This window comes from Acinonyx jubatus, chromosome X (assembly GCF_027475565.1).
Source record: "Acinonyx jubatus isolate Ajub_Pintada_27869175 chromosome X, VMU_Ajub_asm_v1.0, whole genome shotgun sequence".
Taxonomy (NCBI): domain Eukaryota; kingdom Metazoa; phylum Chordata; class Mammalia; order Carnivora; family Felidae; genus Acinonyx; species Acinonyx jubatus.
Window position 1 is genome coordinate 118835447 of NC_069389.1, and position 27533 is coordinate 118862979.

The 27533-nt window shown below is 46.4% G+C and overlaps 1 protein-coding gene across 11 annotated transcripts in view; it reads left to right on the forward strand.

The window, feature by feature from the left end:
- Positions 1-27533, forward strand: part of AFF2 (ALF transcription elongation factor 2) — a 455357-nt gene that overhangs the window by 332921 nt on the left and 94903 nt on the right. For all 11 annotated transcript variants that reach the window (XM_027054786.2, XM_027054788.2, XM_027054790.2 and 8 more), the window contains one exon: positions 20035-20131. In XM_027054786.2, coding sequence (XP_026910587.1) covers positions 20035-20131 — 97 coding nt within the window. The remainder of the gene's footprint in view (positions 1-20034; positions 20132-27533) is intronic.

A 27533-nucleotide genomic window follows, 5' to 3' on the forward strand; every position in this document is an offset into this window, starting at 1 on the left:
CAATTAAAAAGAAGCTATTTTACACTGGCCTTTACCCCACCAGGATTTTAAAAAAAGAAAGAGAAAGAAAGAAAGAAAGAAAGAAAGAAAGAAAGAAAGAAAGAAAGAAAGACAGAAAGAAAGAAAGAAAGAAAGAAGACACCACAAAGACCATTTATCTAGGTAACAATACGTTACTTTAAAACAAATGAGACAGAGCGTGGGTCTCTCCCATGGTTTTTCTCTTTGCCGCTTCTCATCGGGACCAGTCTGCATCTTAGACTTCCCGAAGGCATATCTTTGTCAAAATCAGGTAAATGTGAATGACGCTTGGGGTATGCCGGAATGGAATGGCTGATCCTCCTACTAAGAACAGGATTCAGAACTTATGAGTTTAAAATCAAGCTGCATTAGCAGGGACCGAACATGAATTGCCATCTGATATTTCTGGCCTTGAAAAAAATGAGTTGGGGGTTTGAGTTCAATGCCTATGGACAGATGTTCCACAGACAAAAAACGAGGCTCTTAATTGGCACTAATTAGCACCCTTGTTGGCAGGGAGGGATTGACAAGGTTATTTCTATGGCACCCTCCCCCCGCCGCCGGCTCCCAGAGCTGTTCTTTCCAGGACAAGGGGAGGGCAATGTAGGTAAACTCCTGCTCTCAGCCTTCAAGGATTATTTGTGTCCCCAAACAAAGAGAGGCTTCACGTTTCTAAGCTGTCAACTTAGTGAGATTCTTTGCCGAGGATATACATTGGCTTTTATTTTTAATTAAATAAAGTGTAATTAGTAGGAAACAATCAATACGGTAGAGTGACAGGCACTTTTTTTGTTGGTGTGTTTGTCCCTGCTTAAAGAAGCAGAAGCAAAAAGAAAAAAAACAAAGAAGAAGAAAAAGGAAGAACAAGAAGCTGTGTCAAAGGATGAAAAAAACAATCACAGCACATTCTAGATGTTCAAACTCTCATGGAGCATAGCGATGTGTGTTTTGTACCAGCACGGATCCCCGCAACGTGCCGTGCGGTACCTGGTTTCGCTGCGCTGCTTCTAGTCCCTGCCATGTGTAAAATGGGAAGAGCCACCCGCCTTGTGAGAGGGCTCGAGAGTTGCCAGAACGAGGGAGGGTGGAAAGTGAGCGTGTGATGAAGGATCCTATGGCTGCATTCTGATAAATCTTAAGCAAAGCTATGTGGAAATACGCTTTAAGTTTCTGCAAATGCTCCTCACTTCATAATTGCAAGCTTGGGAATTATGCAAAAGTAGTTATTTTTGCATTTATTCAATTTAGTGCTAATAAGGAACTCAAAGAATGGATTAAAGCCATTTTTAGTAGCACGACAGATTCTCTTATGCTGTAGCATGATGGTGTACATTTCTGAAGAGCTAGAGAGGGTGGCGAATCTAGATTAAGCCCTTATTTTCTCCTGGGGAGACTAAGGGATTAGATCTCCCCAACAAAACGAACCCAAGAGTTCCCGTCAGTAAGACTCACAGGTGTGAGAAATCATACATGGGGCCGGGGCGGCCGCATTCAGGTGGCTGAGAAGCGGAGCCCGATCTGGGTATTTCCCGAGAATGCACTTTAAAGAAGAGAAACCTTCCAAGGTAGTGAAGAGAACGGGACGGGGCAGGGAGAGACAGCCAAGCAAGCTGGTGGTCTGGACTGGAGCCTGGCTTGAGCCCGATCCCACAGGGAGTCCTTTTGTCTCTTATCAGTCAGTCGTTGGATAGGGGCTTCCTATCCAAGAGCAAGGTGGCTCTGTTTCTGCCAGCGGCCGCCCTCTGGGTGACAGGGACGTGGCGAGGCCCTCCAAGCCAGGGCCTGGGGCTGGGAGAGCCAAGTAGCTGCTCCCAAGGAGGGGCCTTCTGGTTACCCAGCAGCTTTCTGAAGAGCAAGATTTTATTTATCCCTAAATAGCCTTTAATAGGTGGTGCCGGAATGCGAAGAGCATTGTCTTTGGTGTGAACAGTCTCATTTGAAGTACAAAAAGGCGACACCCACATGAATTTGGGTTCTTAGTTGTTGATATGCTCTAGAAACCTGGGAATTGTTCTGCAAACGAGCTCTGCTCTCTCCTACCTGCCCATTCTTCCGGGGGTGTCATGTGGCATGCTTCCTGCGGCAGTGCCACTGAGCCCTGTCTCGGGATTGCCCACAAACATGGGTGAGGCCTTTCAGAACACCGGAGGATCCCAGCGAGAAGTCACTGCGCGTGCTCTACAAATGCCCCCATCTGAAGGGCGAAGCTCCTCTGATTTCCCAGCCACATCCTAGCACGAAGGGCCCGCATGCCTCTCGGCTTTCACTAGCCCTGCGTCCCCTCGAGGTTTCTTGTCCCTGAGTGCACACGTACATGCGCTCAGCGCCCTGTTCCCGCTTTCTCACCGAGAGCACCTGGCGAGGAGTCACGCTCTCAGGTTCCACGTGCTGCCCTGATACCCCATGGTGCCGGCCACCCCTCGAAGCAGCCTCCTCAGATGCCCCAGGCCCTTCCTTGTCCACTCGCGGCCACACTGCTCTACAGATCCCTGCAGCCCAGCCATGATTTTCCGAGACTGCGGCCTCTGCCGCCCTTGAAGGAGCTTCATAAAGAGAACTGTGTGGCCAGAGTGGTGCTTCAGAAAGATCTCCGTGGCCCAAATGAGAGATGCTGAGGGCTCGAAACAAGGTGAGAGGGCAGACTGGCAAGGACAGTCTGTGGTCGCATCAAGAGAAGTGAATGACTGGCGAGATGATAGGAAGGCTAGGGGAGAAATCTTAAGAGAATCCAAAGCGGTCTTGCTTTGTTGTACGATCCCTTTTGTATGTGATGCCCAGAGTAGGCAAATCCATAGAGGCAGAAAGCAGATTGGAGGTTGCCTGTGGCTGAAGGAGAGTCAGGGACTAGGGAGTGATGGCTAACTAGTACAGGGTTTCTTTTTGGAGCAACGAACATGCCCTGGAACTAGGAATAGGTGATTGCTGCACAACATTATGAGCACATGGAAAAGCATGGGCTAGACCCACTTTAAAATGGTAGATCTTATGCATGTTTTTTAAGTGTTTTAGTTTTGACAGAGAGAGAGAGACAATGCCAGCGGGGGTAGGGGCAGAGAGAGAGGGAGACACAGAATCCGAAGCAGGCTCAGCACAGAGCCCGACACGGGGCTCGAACCCACGAACTGTGAGATCATGACCTGAGCTGAAGTCGGACGCTTAACTGACTGAGCCACCCAGGTGCCCCAACATGTTTTACTACAATAATAGATAGATGATAGATAGATAGATAGATAGATAGATAGATGATAGACCATAAAATGAATGGATTGACGGATACTTAAATGAAACAAACCAGAAGGAGGGGCAAGCTAAAGATGCTGAGTTCAATTTTGTTTTCTTAGGCTTGCGGCATTTGGGGGATGTGGTGGTACACTGTCCAGTGGAGAGCTGGATTTATGAGTCTCGAGCTCATGAGAACATTCTAGACTGAAGATGTAGTTGTGGGGATCAGGGGAGTGGAAGATGTCACCCAGAAAGAGTGGAAAAGCAAACAGATCAAAGGGAAGGGAGCCCTTTGCAGGCAGGTGGACAGGGGAGGAAAATCATGTCTGTACCCCCTTTCTCGACTCCTTACATTAGGAGACATAAGCCCCATTACTGGCCATGCCTCCAGCACCAGCATTTATCTTGCATTCTGTCCTTTTCCTTTATGTCATACTCTCTGGGATTTGACCCCGCATGCTGTGTGACTCAAGTTTTGCTTTGAGGTCTTCTGTCTAGTATGTGCCAAAAGGGTGACATTTTAAGCTAAGTGGACAAAAATCGTGGCACAGCAACGTTTTTGTTCTAAAATATCACATATTTAAAGAGTTTGAATCTGCCTTCAGATGGCATTGTCAGAAATAACTGGAAGCAAAATTCAGCTGTACCACTAGCAGGAATAGAAGTGAAATCAATGAGGTTTACCAAAACAAAATAACAATAATCTCTCTTAAAAATAAGCAATGGCTTAAATAGGGTGAAGACTGACGTGGGGTTTGGTGGAGTTTGGCTTTGGAGATATTTTAACTCAAGTGGCTCAGTTATTCTGGGGCACCTGGGTGGTGCAGTCGGTTGAGCTGTTGATTTCAGCTCAGGCCACAATCCCAGGGTCGTGGGAGGGAGCCACGTGTCAAGGTCCATGCTCAGCGTGGAGCCTGTTTCACATTCTCTCTCTCTGACTCTCTCTCTCTCTCTTGCTCTCCCTCTGTCTCTCTCTTGCCCCCCTCCCCCACCGGCATGCTCTCTCTCTAAAATAAAAATTTAAAAAGAGGCTTGGTTATTTCTCACTTCAGCAAATCGGTTCCCGGGACCCTCTCTGTCGTCACCTTAGATGACATTTTCTATTAGCGAACAGGTTTCTGTCCTACCCCTAGATGTGTCTTTCCCTGGGTCATTAGATGGTGAGGTGACACCATAAAAAGACAGCACACTTGGGAGCTCTGGGAAAGTGGGGTGAAGCCCTGCGTTAGCTTCTTGGGGCTGCCGTAACAAGGCCCCACAAACTGGGAAGGCTTAGGACAACAGAAGTGTATTGTCTCCCAGTTCTGGAGACCTGAAGTCCCAGGTGAAGGTGTTGGTGGGATTGGTTCCTTCCGAGGACTGTGACCGAGGGCATCTCTCTTCCTGCATCTTTGCGCGGTCTTTCCTCTATGTGTCTCTCTGTCGACATTCCCCCTTTTTGTGAAGACACCAGTCGTGTTGGATTAGGGCCCACCCTGTTTATCTCACTCGAATTTGGTTACCTCTGCACAGACCCTCTCTCCAAATAAGGTCACATTCTGAGGTAATGGGAGTTAAGGACCTCCTATGAATTGGAGTTCAACCCCCAAGGAGCCTGGTTCCTGAATTTGCCTTTTCTGAATGGCAGCCGTTCTGGAGACCTTTGTCGAACGTGTTCCCTCAGGTGGCTGTAGTGATCCATCGCTCAGGTCATCCGTCCCATCGCAGACAGTGGAATTGGAGGGCATGAAATCTTCCCCCTTGGGAGCTCCCTTCTCGGCCCTCTCAGAATGACATGGACGTAGGGAGCTGACTCAGGAGACATCTGCAAGCAGTGATTTCCAGATAACAGTGCTACTGCAGTTACCAAGTTAAGAAAAGCCTGCTCAACCACCACTTGGGCAATTGATAAATAGGGGGAAAAAAATCCAACAGATTTTCTTTTTCCTGTGGAGACAGACTGTTTGTAGGAAGCAGCCCCCACATTCTGTGTAAGCAGGTCTGCCGTGGGTTTTCCCGACGTCCTTAACCGAGCCCAGCTTCTGACCGGCCTGTTCTCCCGTGGTAGTTCGTTCTGGGGCTTTGCGGTGGGACTTTATGCCAAGAGAACCCGCTGGAGACCAAGAGACAGACCAGGCTGTTGTCCCACATTCCGTCTTCACTCGATCGCAGGTTCTTGTTTTTTTGTTTTTTGTTTTTCCTGAGGGAAGGTGGCTATTGTGAAGCTGTCAAACTGAGGCAAGTTCAATGGGCTGAAGTGAAGGCACCCATTAACAATAGCAGCTATCTCTGTCAGAGCCAGGCAGCCGACAGTTACAAGGCAATTTGGCCCTGATAGGTGGGTGATTAAAAATAACAAAAGGCAAGAAGGAGGAGAGGGGACAACCCCTATTACTCCGTGGGCTGGAATCCAAGAGGGCAGCCAGATAGTCCATGCTTGAACCTGGCCCCCAGTTAGTGTGGTGGGCCCCGGGGATGGGGCATCTTCTCGGGTGTCTCCCTGGGTAGGGTCCGGGGGCGGGGGGCGGAAGGTGGGCAGGCCGGGTGTGTGTCATGTCCATGTGTCAGGTGACTGGAGCCTGAGCGTGGGCGTTCTTCACGGTGTCACATCTCAGACTGAAGGGTAGGCGTGGACAACCGGAGGACGGTCAAAGGGAACTGCTCTCTGTGCTCGGGGGGGACCCCAGTCTAAATTGCATCTGTGATCGAACATTGGCATTACTGTAGGAGCGGCCCCCCCAGCCTTGGGCCCTGAAAGGAGCAGCTACCTGGTCCCAGGGGGCAGGGGCTGGAAAATCGATTGGCTACCGAGCGCCAGGCCTGGCTCCGGCTCAACAGAGGGGGACCTGCTGCGCCTCTGGGTGGCCTGCCGCTGCCATCGGACCAGCAAGGAGGAGCTCCTTCTCCTGATCTGGAGCCGGGGAGGGGATTCGGTCCTGCGTTCCCTGTGCTTCACGAATCGCTTCCTAAAAGGATCGGCCCAGGGCCAACCCCACAAACTCGTCCCAGCCTGTCCGCCCTTTAACCTCTAAACCGTGCGCCTCCTTCCATCGGTCCTGACGTCCACTTACATCAACTCAGCCCGGTTGTCAGCCCACATTAAACATGCGCCTGCCTGGGGGTTTTCCGGGGCTTGGGCCGGGGGTGGGGAGAGACAGGAGCCTCTGCATGGACGAATGCCTCTCTTGCCTAGCCTCGGGTTTGGAAATTCTGAAGTCAAGGAGGGGTAGAGCATCTCTGCCGAAGGGTTCTTGGCTTAGTCTCTGCCCCACTCCGGACGGCTGTCTCTTTAATGCAGTGCTTTGTCGCTCCTGGAAAAGACAAAGCCCTTTTCCCTCGGTGCGGCTTCTGCTGGCTGTATCAATTGCGGTGTTAAATGTAGGAAAAATGGAGGGCGAGGAGGATTGTAGGGGGCGGAAATAGCTCTTTTTCTGTTGGCATCTTTCTCCGTAGATGTGAGGAGGAATGCACGTGAGACCTTCTGCCGATCTCTCTCACAGGGCAGGACGTGGAGTGCTCGGGGACACGGGCTTTGCCATCAGGCAGGTGTGTGTCATCATCCCAGCTCACTCTCTCCCACTTGGCCAGCTGTGTGCCTTTTTTAAATAACAGCTTTATTGCGATTCAGATACCATAAAATTCACCCTTTGAAAGTGCACAATTCCGTGGTTTTTAGAGTCACTTCTCTCTCGAGTTCCAGAACATTTGCATCACCCCTAAGAATCCCCGTGCCATTAGCAGTCATTCCCCATTCCTCCTCACCCCAGCCCCTGGCGACTGGTAATCTCCTCTGTGTCCCTATGGGATTTGCCTTTTTGAGACATTTCATCTATATGGAATCATTTAATACGTGGCCTTTTGTATCTGGCTGCTTTCCCCCTAGCATCAGGATTTCGGTGCCTGTCCAGGCTGTAGCCCGGACCAGTATTTCACTCCTTTTCATGGCTGAATAATATTCCAGTACAGATTGACCACATCCTATCATTGTACTGCTGGGTTTCCAGGCTTCTTCATATGTTACGGATACTAGACTCATCAGGTATGTGACTTGCAAAGATATCTCTCTCCCTTACCCTAGGGACACTCTTCTTAACGTTTCCGAGCCTGAGTTTCCTTGCCTAAAAACAGAAAATATACAAGTACAACCTCCCAGATTTCTTGGAAAGAGTCAGTGAAGTGATCCATTGGTGCACATCACCAAGGGAATGAATGTCTGGCATACGTTAGGCTTACCTGAGTGAGTATTGGCTGACTTTGATTCATTGTGAGACGGGGCAGGGTGTGAGCCCTCAAGTCATAATTATACATCTGACAGGTGTTACGTGAAAGGTTCAAAGTGCTTTGATTGGGCTAACATGTTATTCTTGGAATGACTGGACCAGTTTGGGGGGAGTGATTACATTTGTGTTCTGAATATATTTTATAGTTCTAGAAATGAGATTATAATTACTAGCCAGTATTGGGATCTGCCACTCTCCATATATCTATTTTTATAGCTCTCTCTGTTTCTCTCTCCATCGAGACAGCTAGTTGCCCACCTATCACCAATGTGAGTCTATGAATAACTTGATAGAAATAGCCTAGTGTTGGGACAGGTATCCAGGATTGGCACTTTCTTACCTAAAGCCAAGTCATGAAAGAATTCTTTCCAGTTTTCTATGATGTTGACCCACCGTATGTAAAACCTGCTCTGATGGCTCCCTGGTGTTCTTAAACCACTTTCTTTGATCGGAGACGGGTGATTTCCTCTGCAGTGATTCTTGTAATGCTGCTTCTGAATGTGGTGTTTGAAGAACTCCTGTCCGATTCATCTTAATATCAATAATAATAGAAGGAGTAGCATTTGTTAAGCGCTCACCCTCACACTCTTTTTGCGTGGTATTTAAGTTACTCTTTCCCAAAACCAAGCAAAGTAGGTATCAGCAGCCTCCTTCTAGAGATAGAAAACAGAGGCCCGGAGAGGTCAACCAGTTGACCTAGATTTGCACGGCTAGTGAATGCAAGAGCCCAGTCCATCCAACTTCCATCCAACTTCCAAGTCTTCGCTCTTGCCTTTAGATCGTGTCACCTCTTAGGAGATTGGATTTTCCAGAGCCATGAATCTTTAGGCACCTGGGTTGTTTCTGTGTTTCAGAATTAGAAAGCCAATCCCTTCTGGTTCATCGAGGAATGGTGGTACATAACAACCGAGATCTGTATGCCATCACTGGTCAGCAGCGAGCCCTCCCTATTTTGAGAATCCTCCTCTCTCAGAAATCCAGCTCTTCTTTTCAAGTCAAGGGCAGTGCTAAGGTGATGGCCTTACATGTATTCAGCAGGGTCACGGGCTTAGGAAACACCCGCAATGTGTTGGTGAGCCACCATGAATTCATTTGCGCCGAGTTAAAGTTTGGAGAGAGATGGCCAAAATGACTCAACACGGCTGGCTTTCCGCATCAATGTGATTGTGCCATGTGCTGTAATTTATAGTGTAAACAAGTTTTCTGCAAAAGCTAAATATATCACGCAACTCATTTAACATGCACAGAAGGAGCCGTTAAATTATTTCAGTCCCATTACTCAAAATGTTCAGAAAATTCCTCTGTATTAGAGCCAGTGCAGGATTGGCTCTGCAGCCAAGTGCATCAACATAAATGTTGAATTACTGGGGGAAATGCATGTTACTTAGGGAAAATATATGCCCAGACATTGTGGAGCCCCTTCTAAAACAATTCTCATTTTGTTCGAACAGTAGGATCAAATTTTCAATCATGTTACCCAGCGTCTCTGCATTTGTAAGGCTTGCAGGCAGACGTGAAAGTCGATAAATTGGTGATGCATTTTTAAAAGATTAATACTTTCCGAAATGCAGAAGTGGAAACTGAGGTTTTGCATGTCACTTGCTAATTTTGTCTTTACCTACATGGAAAGAATCTCTTGTGGTAACCATATGTGATGCCTCAAAACTGTTGAAATTGGAGTATTTATCAGAACAAATGGTGTCATTGGATGATATTAGTCTGTTTGTGTTCCTTCTGTCTACCCAGTGAATCGACATTGATACAGAGTTTTAGAAACACTTGAAGCATAGTCATCTGTGATTCCATGTTTATTTTAAAATATATTTAAAAATGGATCTAACCTTCCTACCTACCTAAAACATACCTTTAGATTGACAGTTTCCCGTTATGTGTTCCTTATCCAGAAAGGACGTACCCCTTCTCTACCTAGTCTTTAAAGGGTCTGGATCCGGAATGGGTATGAAATTTTATCAAGCGTGTTTTTGGCATCTATTAAGATGATCATATGGTCTGTATCATTTTATTTGTTGATAACATGATGCAGCATACTAATGGATTTCTCAATATCAAGCTGTTCGTGCACTCCTGGAATCTGCTAGATTCATATTTTATGATCAATGTGTAGTCCAGCTGCATTTTATGTAGACTTGAATTTTCCAGATTTGAAAATGTTGATATAATGATAAAGATTCTGTACTGAAAAACTTGTTCCACCTGTACAAAAGCCGTAGGTGGCGAAGGTACTGTTCTTTTCCTTTTGGCTTTAATGTGAGGATACATTTCTCCAGTCTTTCTTGTTTTCAAATAAACTGACATCTGATATATGTAGGATCGTCTAGGCTGAACTGTCTTGAGCCAGTAATCACAGGAGGTGATGACGATTGGGTGGTCACTGTGTGCTAGGGACTTGAAGTTGGGTTATTTCACTTCATAATTACAGAATCCGATCAGGTGGTGCTATTATGATCCCTCATTCACCCAGGCACGGGAAAGTTCAAGGAATTTGGTCCAAGGTGACACTGCTACAGGGAGTGAGGGTAGGAACCTGGGCCTCTCTGTCTGCAGAGGAGACTCAATCCCTACTCCGAGCTGTTCACTGTGCCCTCGAGCCACACACAGGTCAACTGGCTTTGCAAAGAGGAAAGTTCCTGGTCTCCCAGGACTCTGAACATTGGCTAGTTCTTGCAGATGTGTTTCGCTGGACTCGACCTATGGCTAACTTAGCTCACATTCATCACTCGTGGCAGAGAACAAGTCCATTAGGTGTTGTTATGCTTATGGTAGTGACACCCCCAGCCTTCGTTAGCACTTACATGTGAGCAGCACGTTCGACACTGAACATCGGTAAATGAGTTGTTCGGCGTGGCACCGGGACCTGGAAAGCAGAGATTTCTGGTAGCCTGGGGGAATAACCCTGCCCGGCACCATGGACACCCTGCAGGTATCCAAACAGGCCATGTAGGCTGAGGTTTGAACCACAGCTAATCTGAGTCTTGGCAGAACACCTAGTGATCCTCCCAGAACAGGAGAGGACAGGAAGATCTTATGATGTACTTCAAGGCCATCTGCTGCTCGCCCCCCTGTGTCTTCTGGGAGGCTGTCATGAGACCATTTCCCATCACCTCCCAGGTTCTGATGAGATATGGAACATTCTGTCCCACGCCCCGCAGAATAGACCTGCAGCCTATAAAACCCCTTCACTGAGACCAGAAATGGGCTCCTTGGTAACAAAATACCCCACAACTTGCTCTGCAGTCACAGGGCAACTTTTGTTTTGCTGTCGTCTTTTCTGGTGTGTGGGACGAGGAGCGGGGGTCGCTGGCACCTTTGGCAAGTCCTCCTTTCTTTCGTGATGTAAGTACTAAACTGTCTGAATCTAAAAGTGAGTCGCTGTAGCTTCACCAGTTGAGTCACTCAGGTCTTAACCTTGGCCTTGCCCTGGCGTGTGTGTGTGTGTGTGTGTGTGTGTGTGTGTGTGTGGCAGGTGGTACCTGAGCTCGCCTGATGGCATGCTCACAGGGCCCTGAGCTCCATGTGTCCAAGAAAGCTTTTCCAGCTCTAGCACTTTATAAGGCTGAAACCCTGTCCACGCGGGCTATGAGACCATTCCTCCTTCTACCCTAAGCAAAAGTGTGGGGGGGGAGGGGAGAGGGTTCCTTCTGATGCAACAGAAAGAGCTGAGCCTAGAAATCAGGTGGGATTTTCATAAAGAATGGAGCGGCATCACCTGTCGACATTTTAGCTGGGCCAGAATGGTCAGATGTGACCATTTTGCTTAAACAATCCGAAGGAACATGTGACTTCTTTATGTATCAACGTAAAGCAAATCCTATCTGCTGTGTCAGTTCAGGTAAGCGGCCCTTTTGGACAGCCTTTCTCACAAAATGGGTCGGAGGAAGAGTTTAAAGCCCTCTAAGCTAAAGTGTTGTGTTCCAGCAGCCGAGAATTCGCAGTGTCTCAGATGTAAGAATTGGTCCTTGCCCCCACGGAGTTTCATGTGAGGCACAGTGGCTGTCAGCAGGCACGATTTGTAGTGCACTTAACAGCGACTTAATATTTCAGTTGTTTTGAAGAGTTTCCATAGATAGAGATTAATGGACCAGCTCGATGAAGGAGTTCTTTACTTAATCCTTTAACAATTAGGAGCTGATGTAGAGAGATAAGTAATGAAGTATCCTCTGTGAGTGGGGGGTACTTTGGAGGTAACCGCAGGGGTTATTTTTTCTCTCTGATCAGCTGTGGTTGCTCTCAGAAGCTGATGGAAGGCTGAAAGGGACAACCCCAAATGAAAGGCTTCGTGGTGAGAAGTTGGCATTTCCTCCTCAGTTATGAGCAGGGCTCACCAGGTATGTCCCCAGAAAGAAAAGTTGAGGACTAGAGATGCCCCTGCCCAGGAGCCAAGGCCTGAGTGCAGCATCAGAGCCCAGGGAGAACGAAAGGACATCCGTCAATACAGAGAGGCAGCCTAGTGGAGGGTGTGTGTGTGTGTGTGTATGCTTTGGGCTTTGGTAGAATTTGTGATATAAACTCCATGCCTCGCAGAGTGGCTGAGAAGACTGTGGATGTCACGATCACCAGTGTCCCAATTCAGTTGATTCTGACACGTCTGTACAATCCGGTTCCTTCTCTTCTCCATCCTCACTGTCTCTGCCCTGGCCCGGGCTGCCACCCTCTGCCACCTGGGCCACGCCAGTGGTGATCTAACCGGTTTCCCTGACACCTCCTTCTTCTAGTCAGTTTATATATAGTCTTTCCTCTCAGAGATCTCTACTTCCGACCTTCCGTGCTCCCTCCACGCCACCCACCCCCACTTGGAAACTTTGGTTTCCCACCTCCCCACTTTTAGAAAAAGGCGTGACCCAGTCTCCCCCCCAACCTACCTCCTTAAGCTCCTCCCTTTTCAGTAACACATATCTACACACAGTATATTTGAGCCAAACCAAGCGTCCCACTCTTCTCGAAACTTCAAGTCTTTGGGCACCTCTGTCTGTTCTCCTTAGGCTTCTCTCTCCTCTGGGACTCCCCAGGAAGTTCATTCTTCCTTCAGGGCATTGCTGGAAGGCCACTGCTCTGCGTAGCCTTCACCAGCCTCTCAGTGGAGAAGTAGACATTCCTCCCTCCTTACGCACCTCTAGCACTGAATTATAACATTGTCATCATTTGCCGATGGAGTCTTTGTCCTTGCGAAAAAGGGCCAGCTTATTGGGGGAAGGGCCCACATCATACTCCTAGTTGCTTCCCTATGAGTGTGTTTCAAGCACAGCCATAGCAAGTAACAACGATAGTAACTGTATTGATTGACTGCTTACCAACCACTTTACGTACGTGATCTCATTTCATCCTCATACTAACCCTCTGAAATAGGGACTATTACTGGCCCCATCTTAACAGATTAGAACACTGAAGCTATAACAACTCACCCAAGCCCACACTTGGTAAGTTTTAGAGCTGGAGTTCAAATTAGCAGAGCCCAACTCCGCAACCTGTTTCCCCCACAAATATTTTCTCAAGGCTTTAACTTAAAAGTCTGATTCCATGACCATCCTGCTGGGAACCTTGGAAAAGCCCAGTCTGAGGGCCAATGCGGGGCCAAACAGTTTGAAGATCTAGGCTATACGCTAGACTATATGCCCAATGAATGGTCTTGGGTGAACCCCTATTAATCCACTTGGATAGCTCTCTCTTGCCCAGGATGACTCAAATGGTATCATTTTTCAGGGGCGTGGGTGTAAAAATAATGTCAAATGTCAAGATCCCTGCTTGGGATATTTTTTAAGACAAAAGATTCTCTTTTCTCCTTTGGAATTATCTCAGCATTTGTTTTCAGGTCCAGGTGGGTCCACCGGGTTCTGGTCTTCTCTGGGGAAATCCAGCCTTCGATGTTTTTACACCCACACCCCTGAAAAATGATACCATAGTGTTATGGTGTGTGCAACATTATTGAAAGCCATCAGATTTCTATTAGGCAGTTTGTCATTTGCATGATAACATTGAGTTTCCCGCATCGGGAGAAATTATATAACCCAGAGAAATATACCAAGAAAATGAAAATCAAATTCAAAATAATGACCATGGAGCAGAAAATTGGTATTGTGCTGAATTTATGGGATCAATTCTAAGGAAGTCCAAGGTTGGAGAGGTGGCAGTTTGATCCAAGTCAATAGTCATATATATCAAGGCGCACACTATTAGCTTCGGCTGATGTATGCAATATACATATAAATCCATACATACCACCTGTGCATCTAGAGAAAGGAGATCTGTTCTTTTCTTTTTTCCTGCCATTGCCTTTTATGTACTCAGCACTCTGCCCACACAGACTGTTTGGCATTTCCTGATCTTCGAGTTACATATTATTTTATTCCCATTGCACAGAGAAGTAAACCAAGATTCAGAGAGGTTAAGTAACTTAAATTTATCTAATTAAATTCTATTCAATCTCCTTGGAGCCAAAATTACCCCCCAAAATAAGACTTGAGCAGATGAGCCGTTTTCGCACTGGGCAGGGGAAAGGTTTCTTGAATTTAAAAGAGTTTGAAAACCATTGGCTTAAAGCAGAGGGTCAGCAAACTTTTGTATATAAATGCTCAGGTAGTAAATATTCTGGGTTTGGGGGGGCCGTATGTTCTCCATCACAACTACCGAACCCAGCCACGGTAGCACAAGAACATAGCCAATATGAAGATGAACGGGCATGGCTGGCTTCCAGTATGACTTTATTTATGGATAATGAAATTTGAATGCCATGTAATTTTCATATGTCATGAAATATCATTCTTGTTTTGATTTTATTTTTCTCAACTATTTAAACACGTGAACACCATTCTTAACTCATGGGGCAGTTTAGGAACGGAGGGAAGGCTGATTTGGACGGAGGGCCTCAGTTTGCCAACCCCTGCCAACTGTATCCTTCCTGAAGGAGCACTTTACCGGGTGCTCATTCTATGAACCCCCTTCTCTGATCTGCGTGGCAGGGTGCGTGATCGAGTTGAGCATTGGCCCTCAGACTGGGCTTTTTCAGGATTCACAGCAGGGTGGTCATGGAATCAGACTTTTAAGTTAAAGCCTTGAGAAAATTAAATGCAGCTTCTCCCAAGAAAGAAGTCTGAACACCCTTACCTCAGGGAAACAGAATGAGCGCTTTGAAAAATATCACTGCCTCTTCCTCATCGCCTGCCTTGCTTACCAGCAAATGATTCAGTGCTGCAGAGGGTCCAGAGCACTAGGTAGGAAAATATATAATTCCCTGAGTAATTCTAAACCAGTCATGTTTCATTCCTCCCAGCCTACTTTATGAAGAGAAAGTGCCCTTTAAGGAGTCAATAGGGCTAAGTTACTCTTCTAGAAAAGGGCCCACAGTACGATGGCTCCTAATTTTTGTTTAGAGCTTAAAACCTGAGTGAAGCAGTGTCCACACTCCCCACCTTCATCCCCACGTCTGCCACCGCACAGTGTGGACAGCAGCACTGGCTCTATCTCCAACACCATTCCAAGTGCAGTCTCCCAGTGTGGACTACAGAGGGGGACACTCAGGCTACCAGATGGAAGCTACCAGAGAGCAGAGGGCAATTCCTAAGGGGCAGAACGTTCTAACAATTAAAGCTCCTGAATACTAGAAGGGCATTGCCTGCTGCCCAGCAGACAATGGCTTATGGCCATGTGGTAGGGATGTTGTAGATACCTCCATTGGATGGCAAGGTGAAATAGATAACCCTCGCAGGCACTTCCAACTGTAAGAGCCAGGGTCTATCTGACCGTTAGTCACCAGCATGGCAGCTATTTCCACGGATACTTGGAAGCTGGACTCCAGCCAGTATCAAGTGGTACGCCTGACAAGCTGTCTGCCCAGAGAGGTACCATTTTGTAATTCAGAAAAAGGCACAACGTAGGCTTGCAGCCTACACGTTCAGGATTGTGAAGGTTGTTTCTGAGCAAGGATTCTGGATCAACTAAACAGCCTCTGAAGCCCCAGTCTTTTTTTTTTTAAGTTTATTTATTTATTTATTATGAGAGAGAGAGAGAGAAAGTGAGAGAAAGAGAGAGAGACACAGAGAGAGAGGCAGAGAGAGAGAGAGAGGGAAAGAAAGAATTCCAAGCAGGCTCCGTGCTGCATCACCAGCATGGAGCCCGATGCGGGGCTCGACTCCACCAACCGTGAGATCATGACCTGAGCCAAAATCCAGAATCCGATGCTTAACCGACTCAGCCACCCAGGTGCCCCCAAAGCCCAGCCTTTTATACAAAGCTTAGAGCCAAATGCATATTTGAAGTTCCTCGTGAGAGTGGCATGCCCAACGACGAGGCGCTCAAGGTGAGTACAGCTTCCAGCGAGGGACCAAGTCACACCACAGATATAAGGAGCAGGATATCAAGGCCACTCTTACTTCGTTTTTAACTTCCCCTTGGAACTGTATGTTTCCTCAGGGCTTTCAAATCTCCAGGGGATCTTAAGCGCTCTGGGAGGATTGCAGGAAACCCCAGACAGCCATGATGGGTTTCGAACATTCTTGAAGAGTAAACCCAAGCACTGAAGCTTTGCAAACTCCTTCAAGAGCTCTGAACCATGCTATTTGACACCTCTGCTTGTCTTTGGGTCACCACTGGAGCTCTTTGTTTTCTTGTTCCAATCTGTAAAGCACCGTTTCTCAGGTAATAACAATAGCAGCATATATTGACTCCTAGGCAATTTGTAGGAAGTTTATTTTCTAATCCTTCCCCAACTCTCCAAAGTAGATATTATTGTTGCTCATTTAAACATGTGAGAAAATGCAAGATTTGAAGAGTTTCATTAACGAGTTCAAGAGAACAACCCCATTAGAAAATTCTGTACTTGAACTCAAGTCTGTCTGTCTCTCAAGCTCTTGCTCGTAAGCCAATGCTGCCTCAAGGAAAGGCTTCGTTTACATAGAGCCTTCTGTAATCCTGTTCCAAGCCTTCTATTGTTTCCTCTTCAAAATCACCTAAGCATTCCACTATTTATTTTTGAGAGAGAGAGAGAGAGAGAGAGAGAATGCAAGCGGGGAAGGGGCAGAGAGAGAGAGAGGGAGACCCAGAATCCGAAGCAGGCTCCAGGCTCTGAGCTGTCAGCACAGAGCCCAATGTGGGACTCAAACCCATGAACCATGAGATCATGACCTGAGCCCAAGTCACATGCTTAGCTGACTGAGCCACCCACTCACTCCAGGACTATTTTATTTCTTGATAATACAGAATTGATATGTCATGGTAAAAATAAAAACCAGAGAGTTTTCACACAAAGACAGGCGCTGCGAACTACCGGATCCTGAACAAACATCTGGAGTCACTGAGGAGGCCTCCTTTGTTCTGTTTTCATCTAATTGAAAAGGGAAGAACAATTATTTTTTAAGATTACCTACACGGGAGATTTTTTCACACTGTAGGATACCCAGTGTGTGATGAATTTGTCTATGCAGTTGTGACCTCCTGAAAAGAACTTAGCATTTTTCTTCTGAGACTACCTTAACTGCAGTGGGTGTGAACGGTGCTGCTATAATAATTAAATCCAAAATCTTTCATAATCCTCCTCATTCCCTAGAGTAGTGTTCAGTATTAGTTATGGATGGAAATGCAAACAAGTACATGTATATTCAAGAATAAAGCTTAATAGGTCAGTGAAGGAGCCTTTTTAGTTGCTTCCTTGACTTGTGTTTACCAGGACTTGAATATATGCATCCAATTGTCCTTTATTAACAACCAAATCCACACCGAGCTTGTTGCATGGGGGGCGGGGTGTTTAATGTCAACCGCTATGGAGATTGGTTGCCTGTTTCCAGAATTGTACATCGGAAGGCCATTCATTTCCATGTTAGAATCACATAGAGTTGGTTGGAGAATAAGATAACTGCTGAGTTCAAGACTGAAATCTGACTCTGGATGTGCTACTTCTCCCTGAAGAAGACCCATAAACCCGTTTCTGGATTAAGCTTTGAGACTTTGTGAGATGTTTACCTTCAGGTTGTTCAGCAAATGAAGATGAGAACAAGGTCTCAGAAAGGCTCTGCTTGTGATTACTTGTTAATGGTGTTAATGGTGTACATTATTTCTAACTATGATGCAATACTTCCAAAGTAATGATACCCTGCATTAATTTTGTGCCTTCCTAAAAGCATTTCACATGCTTTTGCTCATATGATGCTCACCCCCACCTCCACCCTGTGAAAGAGTTTAATTATTATCCCATTTAACAGATGTGGGACACAGATGAGGTACAGAGACAGAAAATGCCTTTCCCAAGATATCAGAGTTTATGATTAGCCAGCACTTGAATCCAAATTATCTTGACTCCATGTCAGTATGTTTTGTGGGGGTTTTTGCTGTTGTTGTCGTTGCTGTTGATTTTATTTAATATACCATCCTTTGTAAATTACACCCTCTAGGAAAACATTAGATATTCTCAAGTTCTGGCTGGAGATGGTCTGAGTTCCATGTTTGCCTCCATGATTTCCTAGCTTGCATAATCACAAACAAGTTCTGTACCTCTCTAAGCCTCACTGTTCCAATGGAAAATGGGGCTAATAATAGCCCCTCCTTCATAGGGTCCAAATTACAAGCTTCTGGTCAAATACTTGGCACTTTCCCTGACACATAAATGGGTCTTCTGAATGGAAGTGATTGTTGATCATTTATTTTGCTCAACACTTCTGTGTAAATTAACATGTAGACATTGCCCACCTATATTAAGACACACACACACACACACACAGAAAATGAAGCCCTTTATGACCACCATAAGTATTAAAATATTTGACTTCTATAGCTTATGAGAATGATACCGTTTTCGTTTGCCACAATGTGTTATAAAGAATTATTTGTTTGGAGTCCTAAGCCTGCAATTGCAAGAAATGTGAAGATACATTTTGTCTTCTCTAAGATCTTGAAAACATCCATTAGTCTCATGAAGGACAGTCATAAATCTCACAAGTTTAGTTTATCTGAAACCAACTCTAACAGCTATCCTTCCTAGCAATCATTCTTTATACTGGTCTTTGGTTTTCAGACCTCAGTGAACGTGTCCTGATCTTATGTGGCTGAGCATGAGAGTAGGGGGGCCGTGTTTTCTTTGAAGAGTTATTGGCTACCCACTCTGACCCGAATCTCTTTCTAACATTTGAACATAAGTTCTCAAATAATGTATTCCCTCATTTATCACATTAGAAGTTGCCTTTTGCCTTTCAACGTCCCTTCTGGAAAAATCACACAGGTAGAAATTAAGAGATGGGAGTTGTAGGACTGGCTCTCGCACATCTAGCTGTGTGACCTTGAGCAGAGCCCTGGACTTCTCTGAACCTTTCTTTCCTTGTATGCAAAATGAGGGTGGTGGACTATCATTTCTGGGAAGACAGAAGTGAGTAAGTTGCAGCAACAGCCCACATGGGAAGAAGGGGACACTCAGTGGAAAGCAGGGCACTGATCCAGCTGGAGCCGGGGGCGGGGCAGAAGGAAAAGGTGTCCTTTCTGAGACGGGGGTTCTTTCTTGAAAGCTTTTGCAGAGGAGGTGGGATCTGGCTGAGCTATAGAGAAAAAATAGGATTCACAGAGTCGAAGAAGGAAATTGTAGCCTGGGAGCTGAGCCTGATTCCGAGTCTGGAAGCAAGAAAATGGTAATCAGTCCAAGGAGGCTGGGACTGCCCCCATTTGAAGGCTGGGAACGAGGTCTATAGTTGCATTCAATACATAAAAATATTAACACCGATTGCTGTTCGAAGGCTATGTAACTGGCATTTTAAGATAATCAGTCACTCTTCCTGCTGTGGCTCAAGTTTGGGGGTAGAGCGGATGGCACTGTAGGAACAAGAGGCTCTGTGTGCTCGATAAACAATTTTGAAAGTGCTAGTTCATCATCAAAGTTCGTATCTTTCAGGTACCTTGCCTTAGGAGAGAAAGATTTCTCATCCACATCATGGGCTTACATCTCTTGGATCAAATTTTACGGGAAGAGATCGGTCATATATCAAAAGGTTAATGACTAGCCATTTCTCGCCCAGCTATTTTGTGGCCACAGAGCTGCCACAGTGCAGAGGGCACTGCAAGGCAGCGGAAGTTCACTGGGCCTTTTGCCTCTGTCATCCAGAGAGCCCCAGCAGGCTGCAACAGCAGCCTCTAGAGCCAGGGGCTGTTACCATGCCCCTGTTCTTTCATGGGCGACTCGGAGCATCTTTTCCTGTAGAGATCCAATGTCACGTTCCACTCCACAGTGATTGATCAGTACATTTATTACACTTTCAGTAGTAAAAATATATAGACTCCAGTCATCTCTGGAGATGCTGAAATAGTCCTTTTTTTCCCCTTGATTTAGGGGAAGGTAGAGCGGGAAGATGTGTGCGGAGTATGACATAAATATAAGAGCTCAAATATCTAATTAGCTGAAAGAATCTTGGTTCCCTCTGCACCTTTGACAGAATTGCAGCTGTCAGATTGTAGCTCCAATATTTTATCCTCATTGCAAGATGTATCTGAGGATGGTTTCGAAAAGACGCTTTGTAACACGAACATCACCCTGCTTTTTTCGTAGGATGCTTGAGGACGACTTGAAGCTGAGCAGTGATGAAGACGACCTTGAGCCGGTGAAGACCTTGGCCACTCAGTGCACCGCCACTGAGCTCTACCAGGTAGGAGGAGCCTCGGGCTTGGGTCGGGACCTAACGGGAGGGAGCAGAAAGAACAGGAATGCCTTTGCCATCTACAAGCCTACCCTCTGCTTTACCTGTGGGCTTTAGAGAGAGGAAAAGAAGCAGAGATCGGCATGGTGTTCTGGAACAGGTTGAATCGGCTCTCAGTGTCATTCAAGCTGTAGTGAGGGGAACACCCCTTCACCCCCTCCCTCCGCTCCCCTGTTGAACGCACAAACTGGTCCTCAGTAAGCCACAGACTGTCTTTCCCTCTCTTGGACTAAGTAAGCATCGTCTCGGGTGAGGTGTAACTTTAGTGACCCCGTTGCGAGGCTCACAGGCCACGCTCATTCATTAATTAGGGCATCACGCGAGTGCTGCGCCCCCCCCCCCCTTCCCAGGTGCACCGCTCGGAGCACCTGCCGAGAACTGGCGCCCGGCATCCCACAGCGCGCACGAACCTTCAGCCCGGAGGCATGTGGCAAAAACTTGCTGCTGCCCCATCTTCATCCGCGCTGCATCCTAAATACTTACAGTCCTTAGCACCACATGAGATGGCAGACACTTGTTTGCAGCGTTTCCAGTGAGACTGGCCTTGTCGGTTTGCGAAGGCCAAGTATCGTCCACGAAGCAGGAGAGCGGCAGCGTAGCGTATCGAGCCAGTGATGCTTCTGCGTTTTCTCTGTGACAGGGCTGTGTCCCAGGTGGGCTCCACCTGGGTGTGTTTATCACCTTAGATAAGGAGCGTGCACGGGTTGCCTTTTCTTAAAGCTGATACCTGACCAAGTTCTTTTCTATGGTGAAGTTGGCTAAGTCGGGAAAGTGAAAGCAGACGGTTTCAAGGGATGCTCATGTCAAGGTAATTGTCAAGTACAGAACTCCAGGCTCGCTAAATGTTCTCAGACGGGTCGGCAAAGACAAGCTTGGGAAAAACTCCCAAGGCTCGCCTCTTCCGCTCTCATGTGTGGTTGTTGGCCACGCTGAAACTCCTACCATTTGGTGGAATTTTAAATTTGAAGTCATCTGCCATGTTATGCGGCCAACACTTTACTCTCCATTACTTTCTCCTCCTGATTCGGCTTGCGTTTTTCGTAATATGTAAAAATTGCATCTCTGCGCTTGGGTACCTCATCAAGGACCGGCGCCGTCGTCTCCCAGGGGCTCGCTGTCCCCATCCCGGATGCAAGCCATCCCTCTCCTATGTGAACCAGTGTCTGTTATTGCTGCTTTCTGCATTTAAGATACCAGTGACACGGATTGTGTCGGTAAATCAAACAAAAAATCCTACATCATTGAGTTTGACAGATGCAGCATTACTTTTTAATGGAAATGTTTAACACGGTAATCAACAATAAGTGGGAATAGATTCTGTGCATTGACTTCCTCTCTATGGGATTACGGACATGCAGTCTGCTTTTTAGCTTCTCACGTTGTCATATTCTGTATTTACCTGAAGGACTGGCATCAGGTCTGTGGGCCCGAATCATCTGGGTTTTTAGGATGTGTGTTCGGGGAGTGTGTCAGTGCCGAGACCCCCGGATAATCCTAGTTGGTCGTTGGAGGCTTTCCGTGGCATGCTGCCGTTAGACCAGTCATGCCTCCACCAACAAAGCTTCTCATTTGAAGGGGAGATTGAACCGGGGGATCTAAGGCAGGGCAAAAATGACAACTTCTTCCCCCTCTCTGGGCCCAGGGAGCAAGAACCAGATGCAAGGTTATAAACATTTATAAATGAGCCCTCGGTATAGAGTTTGAGGACTGGTTAAAAGGCAGGAAGGCTAAAGACCAAAAGAGAATGTTTGTGCAGGAGCGGACCGGATAGAGCCAAGCAGTGTTTGTTGAGCTCCAACTTCATGAGGCCTCACTTTTTCTTCTTTCAAGAATACGTGTATCGAAATGATTTTCCTGTTTTGTTTCATCGCGGTAAAATTCATGGCACGTAAAAGTCACCATGTAGCGCATTCACCAGATTGTGCCCCTGTCACCAGTTCCAGGATATTTTCATCACCCCCGAAGGAAATCCCTCATACACGAAGCAGTTTTTCCCCATTTCCTCCCTTCCCAGTCCGTGACGACCAATAGTCTACTTTCTGTCTCTGCAGATTTGCCTAGTTCATAAATGAGTCGGAAGGTATGTGACCTTTTATGACCGGCTTCTTTCACTTGCCGTGATGTTTTCTAGGTCCATCCGTGTTGTAGCAGCGATCAGTACTTCATTCCTGTTTATTCTTTTCTTTATCTATTCATCAATTGACGGACATTCTTTCAGTCTTGTAACCGGGACCATCACACTGCCAGCAACATCAGGAGGCGAACTCAGGGCTCCCATTTACAGAGCCACCCTTATTCTGTGCCTGATATTAAGTTAGGTGCTCTGTCTTATTTGAACCTCACCAATAAACCTTAGAGGTAGGTTTGCACCCCCGTCTGAGCTACAGAATTGCAGCAATATTCTATTTGTGCCAGGATGATGGCGGGGGGGGGGGGGGACACATAAACAAATGCATCAGCACGCATTAAGTGATGCGTCCAAGTGGCCAGACCACACCATTGGTTTGAGCTGACATTATACTTATAAACTTTCTCAGAACCCGGTGGCTACATTCATGCAAACGTAGTCCAAAAAAAAAAAAAAAAGTCATTAGCTTTCGGGAGTCTCAGAGCATCTCATCTGTCATCATTGTACCTGGACTCACCTAAGGAGATCCAAGTTGTCCAAGCTTAGTGAGAGTAGATACCGGTCTTTTCCAGAAGCCCCTAAGACCTTACGCCAGAGTCTGCAACATAAAGAATCCCATGAGAATGCATTTCCAATGTGTGTATGAAAATGAAACGCAGGATCAAGATGTGTCAGTTTCTAATATGACATTTCGGTCCCAAGTCTCTCATCATCTACCCGCCACTGGTGCCCTCCACAGCAGTAATTAGCCAGGCTGGGCAGCTCCCGTGCACAAACCCCAACAGAACAGTTAGGATGTGTTTAAAGGCTAAGCATTATTCCTACAAACGGGAACATGGAGTATGAGGCTGGAATGGGTGAGCTGTGGAGACTAAGGACTGTTTAAAAAACAAAAACAAAACCTTTTCAACAAAAGGTTTCACCTCCTAGTGATGCTTTGAAGTCAGGGATACACAATCACTTAATGCACATAGTTTCAGTGAAGAAGCAATAGTGATTATACCCTGAAATGTTGGTTAAAAGTTTGTGTCTTTCCTTTACATTCCCTGCTGCATTTTGCTTTCTTGCTTGGGACCGTTTGGGAAGCAGATACGCCATGATGGACACAGTTTGAATCTGGCTCTGCCTCTTACTGGATGACCTTGGGCTCAAGACCTAAGCGTGTCTGAAATGGGGGTCACAATAACACCTATTTTATTAGGTCACAGAGGATTTAGCAACTAAGTGAATGGATAGAGTCATTGTCACTACCACCGGTAACAGTCTAAACCATCTCATGTTCTTGGAATGCTAGCTGCGTGACTTTCGATTTGGTTGTAAGGAATAGGATGTTAAAGAGAGCCACTGAATTAACTTCCTGGAAAACAGCCAGCGTGTGGCAAACCTGAGCGAAAAGGTTCTGTGTTGTCCTAACATGTATTAGCTGGGTGTGCCTGGCCATGAGAATTACAAGTGTAGTTGTGAAGAATGTTCTGATAACCACAAGTGCTACACAAATCAGCGGTTATTCTTCCTTGTGGCCTTTTTAAACATTCATTGGAAGTCCCTTCTTTTGGATCCATTGGTACGTAGATATTGCCCTTCATTTTGGCCTTGGTGTCCATAGGGATCTGCTAGGAACCGGATTGAATGTCTTCACTGCTCTAAATGCCCCATAGGCATCCATTGGCTATGAACACCCTTTCCTCCCCTTTGACCCCTGACGAGTTTTAAACCAGACGTCCCAGGGAGAAAGGCCAGGTTGCCAATGACACTACACCAAGTCCTCCAGGAAAATTACGCGTCTCTAAACATGAGTTTTTCTTCAAAGGCCTGATGTGGGTGGACAGCTGAGTCATACCTTTTGATTATGCTTCTTATTTCCCCTCAACTCGCCCTGGAGAAAGACAGAGGGTATGCTGTGATGCTGTACTCACGCTGGCTTTCAAATCTTAGGAGCTTCCCCGGAATGGGAACTAAATCATCACTTGAAATGGACATTGGACATTGGAATGTTTCAGAACCGTGTTTGAATTGGATACAGCGTTTATAGTTAGTGACTACATAAACGTCCCTGGTGCAGTCTGTTGGGTTTTTAAAAGCTGGATATCACTAACACGGTGGGGAACTGCATGATACCCATCACCCAGCTGACTAGGTCCCAGTTTTAGGTCTCAGCCTCCTCTCTTGGCCTCATAGATACAAAACCCCGCCCTGACCTTCCCCATACAACACTCACTGAAATGCCATTTTCCGGGCAGGCATCTGGGGCAGGCAGCGACGCCGGGGTGTGCCCGCTGGGGTTTGGCAGGCACGGTGCCGTCGGCCAGGCCTCTCGAGAGCGCGCGCATGCGCGTTTCCTCCACGCGTCCTCGCCTTCGGTTTAACTTTTGGTCAAATTTTCCTTCGTATGGTTCTTGGGACTTCAAGAACCCCTGAAAATGAGGAGTTAAACCTGGAATCAATTTTCATTTACAGCTGAGAAGCAGTTATTCATGCTGGCCTCGCAGCTCAATAAAAGATCCAAAGATATAGACCTTGTGCATCTCTTTCAATAGAAGCAGCCTAATCAGTCTCAAATTTTTTTTTTTTAACAAAGAAATTGTATTGACAGGTTTATTAAAATTGCTGTCTTTAAAGTTTTAAGCTACCCACAATTTGACCTAGTCCAAAGACTTCCACACGTTCTGGAAACATCTGCTTAACGTTTCAGTGCATGATAATCACGACGTCTGATTGACCCAGCCCTCGAGCGCAAATCGCACACTCTCCTGGCAGGACAGTCTGTGGGGCCCGGGCTCTGAACCCAGGCTGGCTCGGAGCATGGCTCTCTCGCGCCCCAGCCCTCCCAGACTGGCATTAGAAGCAGCACACTTTAGACACCGTAAAGGCTACAAAGAGATGGGTATTGTTAGAAACCGCCTTCAGGGCATGTGAATATTAATACCATCTTGTTATTAATGTGAATTAGACCGAAATGTTAGAGGACTTCATTTAGCTCCGTGAGAAGTTTAGCCAATGAGTCCTACGATGGGAAATGATCGGTTAGTGACCAGGCTCAACTCTTTACCCGAGATACAGCCCGACGTGGTGTTGGTGCTTTAAAAACAGAGCTGAACAATTCAGGTTTGTTTTGACCACAGAGGCTTTCCAATGAGTTGTGTCTGGATACGTTATTGCAAGTAGCTCCTATGTACCCAGCTTTATTTAACCCGGTCTTCTTTCTTTTTCTGCCTAAGGATCACCCTAGCACCCCTAGAGATGGGCGGTTCATTCAAAGCATCACTAGACGCCAGTATAGGGGGTGCATCTCAAGTATGTTAACATTTACGAAAACGTAGTGTCTTCGCAGCTCTTTCTCTCCACTCCATAATTTTATTTTTTGACTGAAGGTCGCTGATTGCCTCACACAGGTAGCTTGCTTTTTATCCAGGCTCTTGATTTTGGTTTCACATTGGCTTGTTTGTTTCTGTTACTGTTGGGCCACCTCCCTGGCTAGGTCGTCTGTTACTGGACCGTCGCAAATGAGCTGAATTCCACGGTAGCAGAAGATATGAATATTCTGGCAGCTTTGGGATGTGTTCCTTATACCTGGGATGCATGTTAAACTTCCAGGACATAGCAGCCCAGTTCAATGAAAGCCTGCTTTTATGTTCCAAGCGTGCTAACAAAAAACGATGTGGTAACTCTCGCGCCTGCTATTAGCTGGCTCTTTGGAAGCCGATGTGCCGTCGTGAATGCATTCGTTGTGACAGCAGATACCCTGCCCTGCTGTAATCGGTCCTCTGTTTTAGCCACAGTTCTCCCTCATCATGCTGAACAAGTTGTTACCTCCCCAGGGTTTCTCTGCATTTCCATTTACTTTGTTATCAGCGGAAAGGCTGGGGAAGGCCCTCTTCAGTAATGACATCAATATGGCACACACAGCAAGACAGGTCAGCCTGTCAGAGCTAAAGAAACAGCAGATAGATTAGGATGAAACCAGGTGCAAAATAACTTTGATAGAGTCTTTTAATGTAAACAGTTTATCTGTCATTGCCTTTCATTGAAATCCCCCACAAATGATAGAGTTTGGTCAGTTGAGGCTGTAGCATGTAGCTGAATAAAATGTGTACCTTGTCATACTCCAACTATCCAGCAATTAGAGAATGAGAGGACATTTTAATTTATTCATTAAAGACAGGAAAGTAAATAGGATAACATATAAGGTTAATAGAATAACATTGGCCCTCATACTCCCAAGACTGTGTTTCCCATTTGGCCGTATTAGCATCGAGACCAGATTAATAAGAAACTGCTTAGGGCTTGTATGATGTGATTTTTTAATATGCTCCAGGCAAGTCTGTGACTGTTTAGAAAACCTGAGTGCTGATTTTTTTTTCATTGTAATTAGCTCTTCTACATTTAGTAGCAAATATTTTGACTCGTAATCTCCATAGATTACCTTTTTATTGTAATCTCAATAAAATGCTTCGAGCACGCAGAGAGGCAGAGAAGCGCAGCCGACGAGCAGATACTGGCCAGTGTCCACTGCAGAGCCACTGGGAGTTTAAATCAGACATTGGTGAGGGGGTGCTGTGCACCCTAAGAGCCAAACGGAAACAACAATGGGTTTGATCTGTAATTTCAGAAACGGTGACTCTTACGTAGGACAGGGATGAGCAGGGCCTTTTGTTACATGGCACATATCTGTAAAGTGCATGGCAGGGCTGGTGGGGGGTGGGTAGCAGCCACCTCTGGGAAGCTGGGGAGCCCTCAGTTGACTTGAATTGAACTTGCCCTTGTCACTGCCCTGGGATGGTCCCGTCTCCACTCTCACCCCACCCTTTGTTTGGTCCAAGCATGTTCTTTTCTTAGACCCCTTCATCACCCCAAGTTGGGTCCCAAATCCCTGGTTGGAGCCTGTCTTGGAGTCAGTAGCCAACAAACCCCAGGCAACGTACCATGGGTACTGGAAGTTTGCTGGAAGTTTCCAAGTCTTCAATTTAATCAGGGTTCTAGCATATACTAGAGCAAAATGAGCATCTTCAGTAAAAGCTGGGTAATAAAACCCTGCCAGACTGAAAATGTGAGGTTTTGAAATTTATATGCCGGCTTTGAAAAATATACTGGGGGCTTTGGTTTAGGTCCCAAGAATGCTTTACTCTGTTCCCCAAATATCTGCCATCTGCTGGAAAAGCTACCAGGCAGGCTGCAAGGACCCGGGGTGTCATCCTGAATGGGAAACAGAATCTGACTTATTCT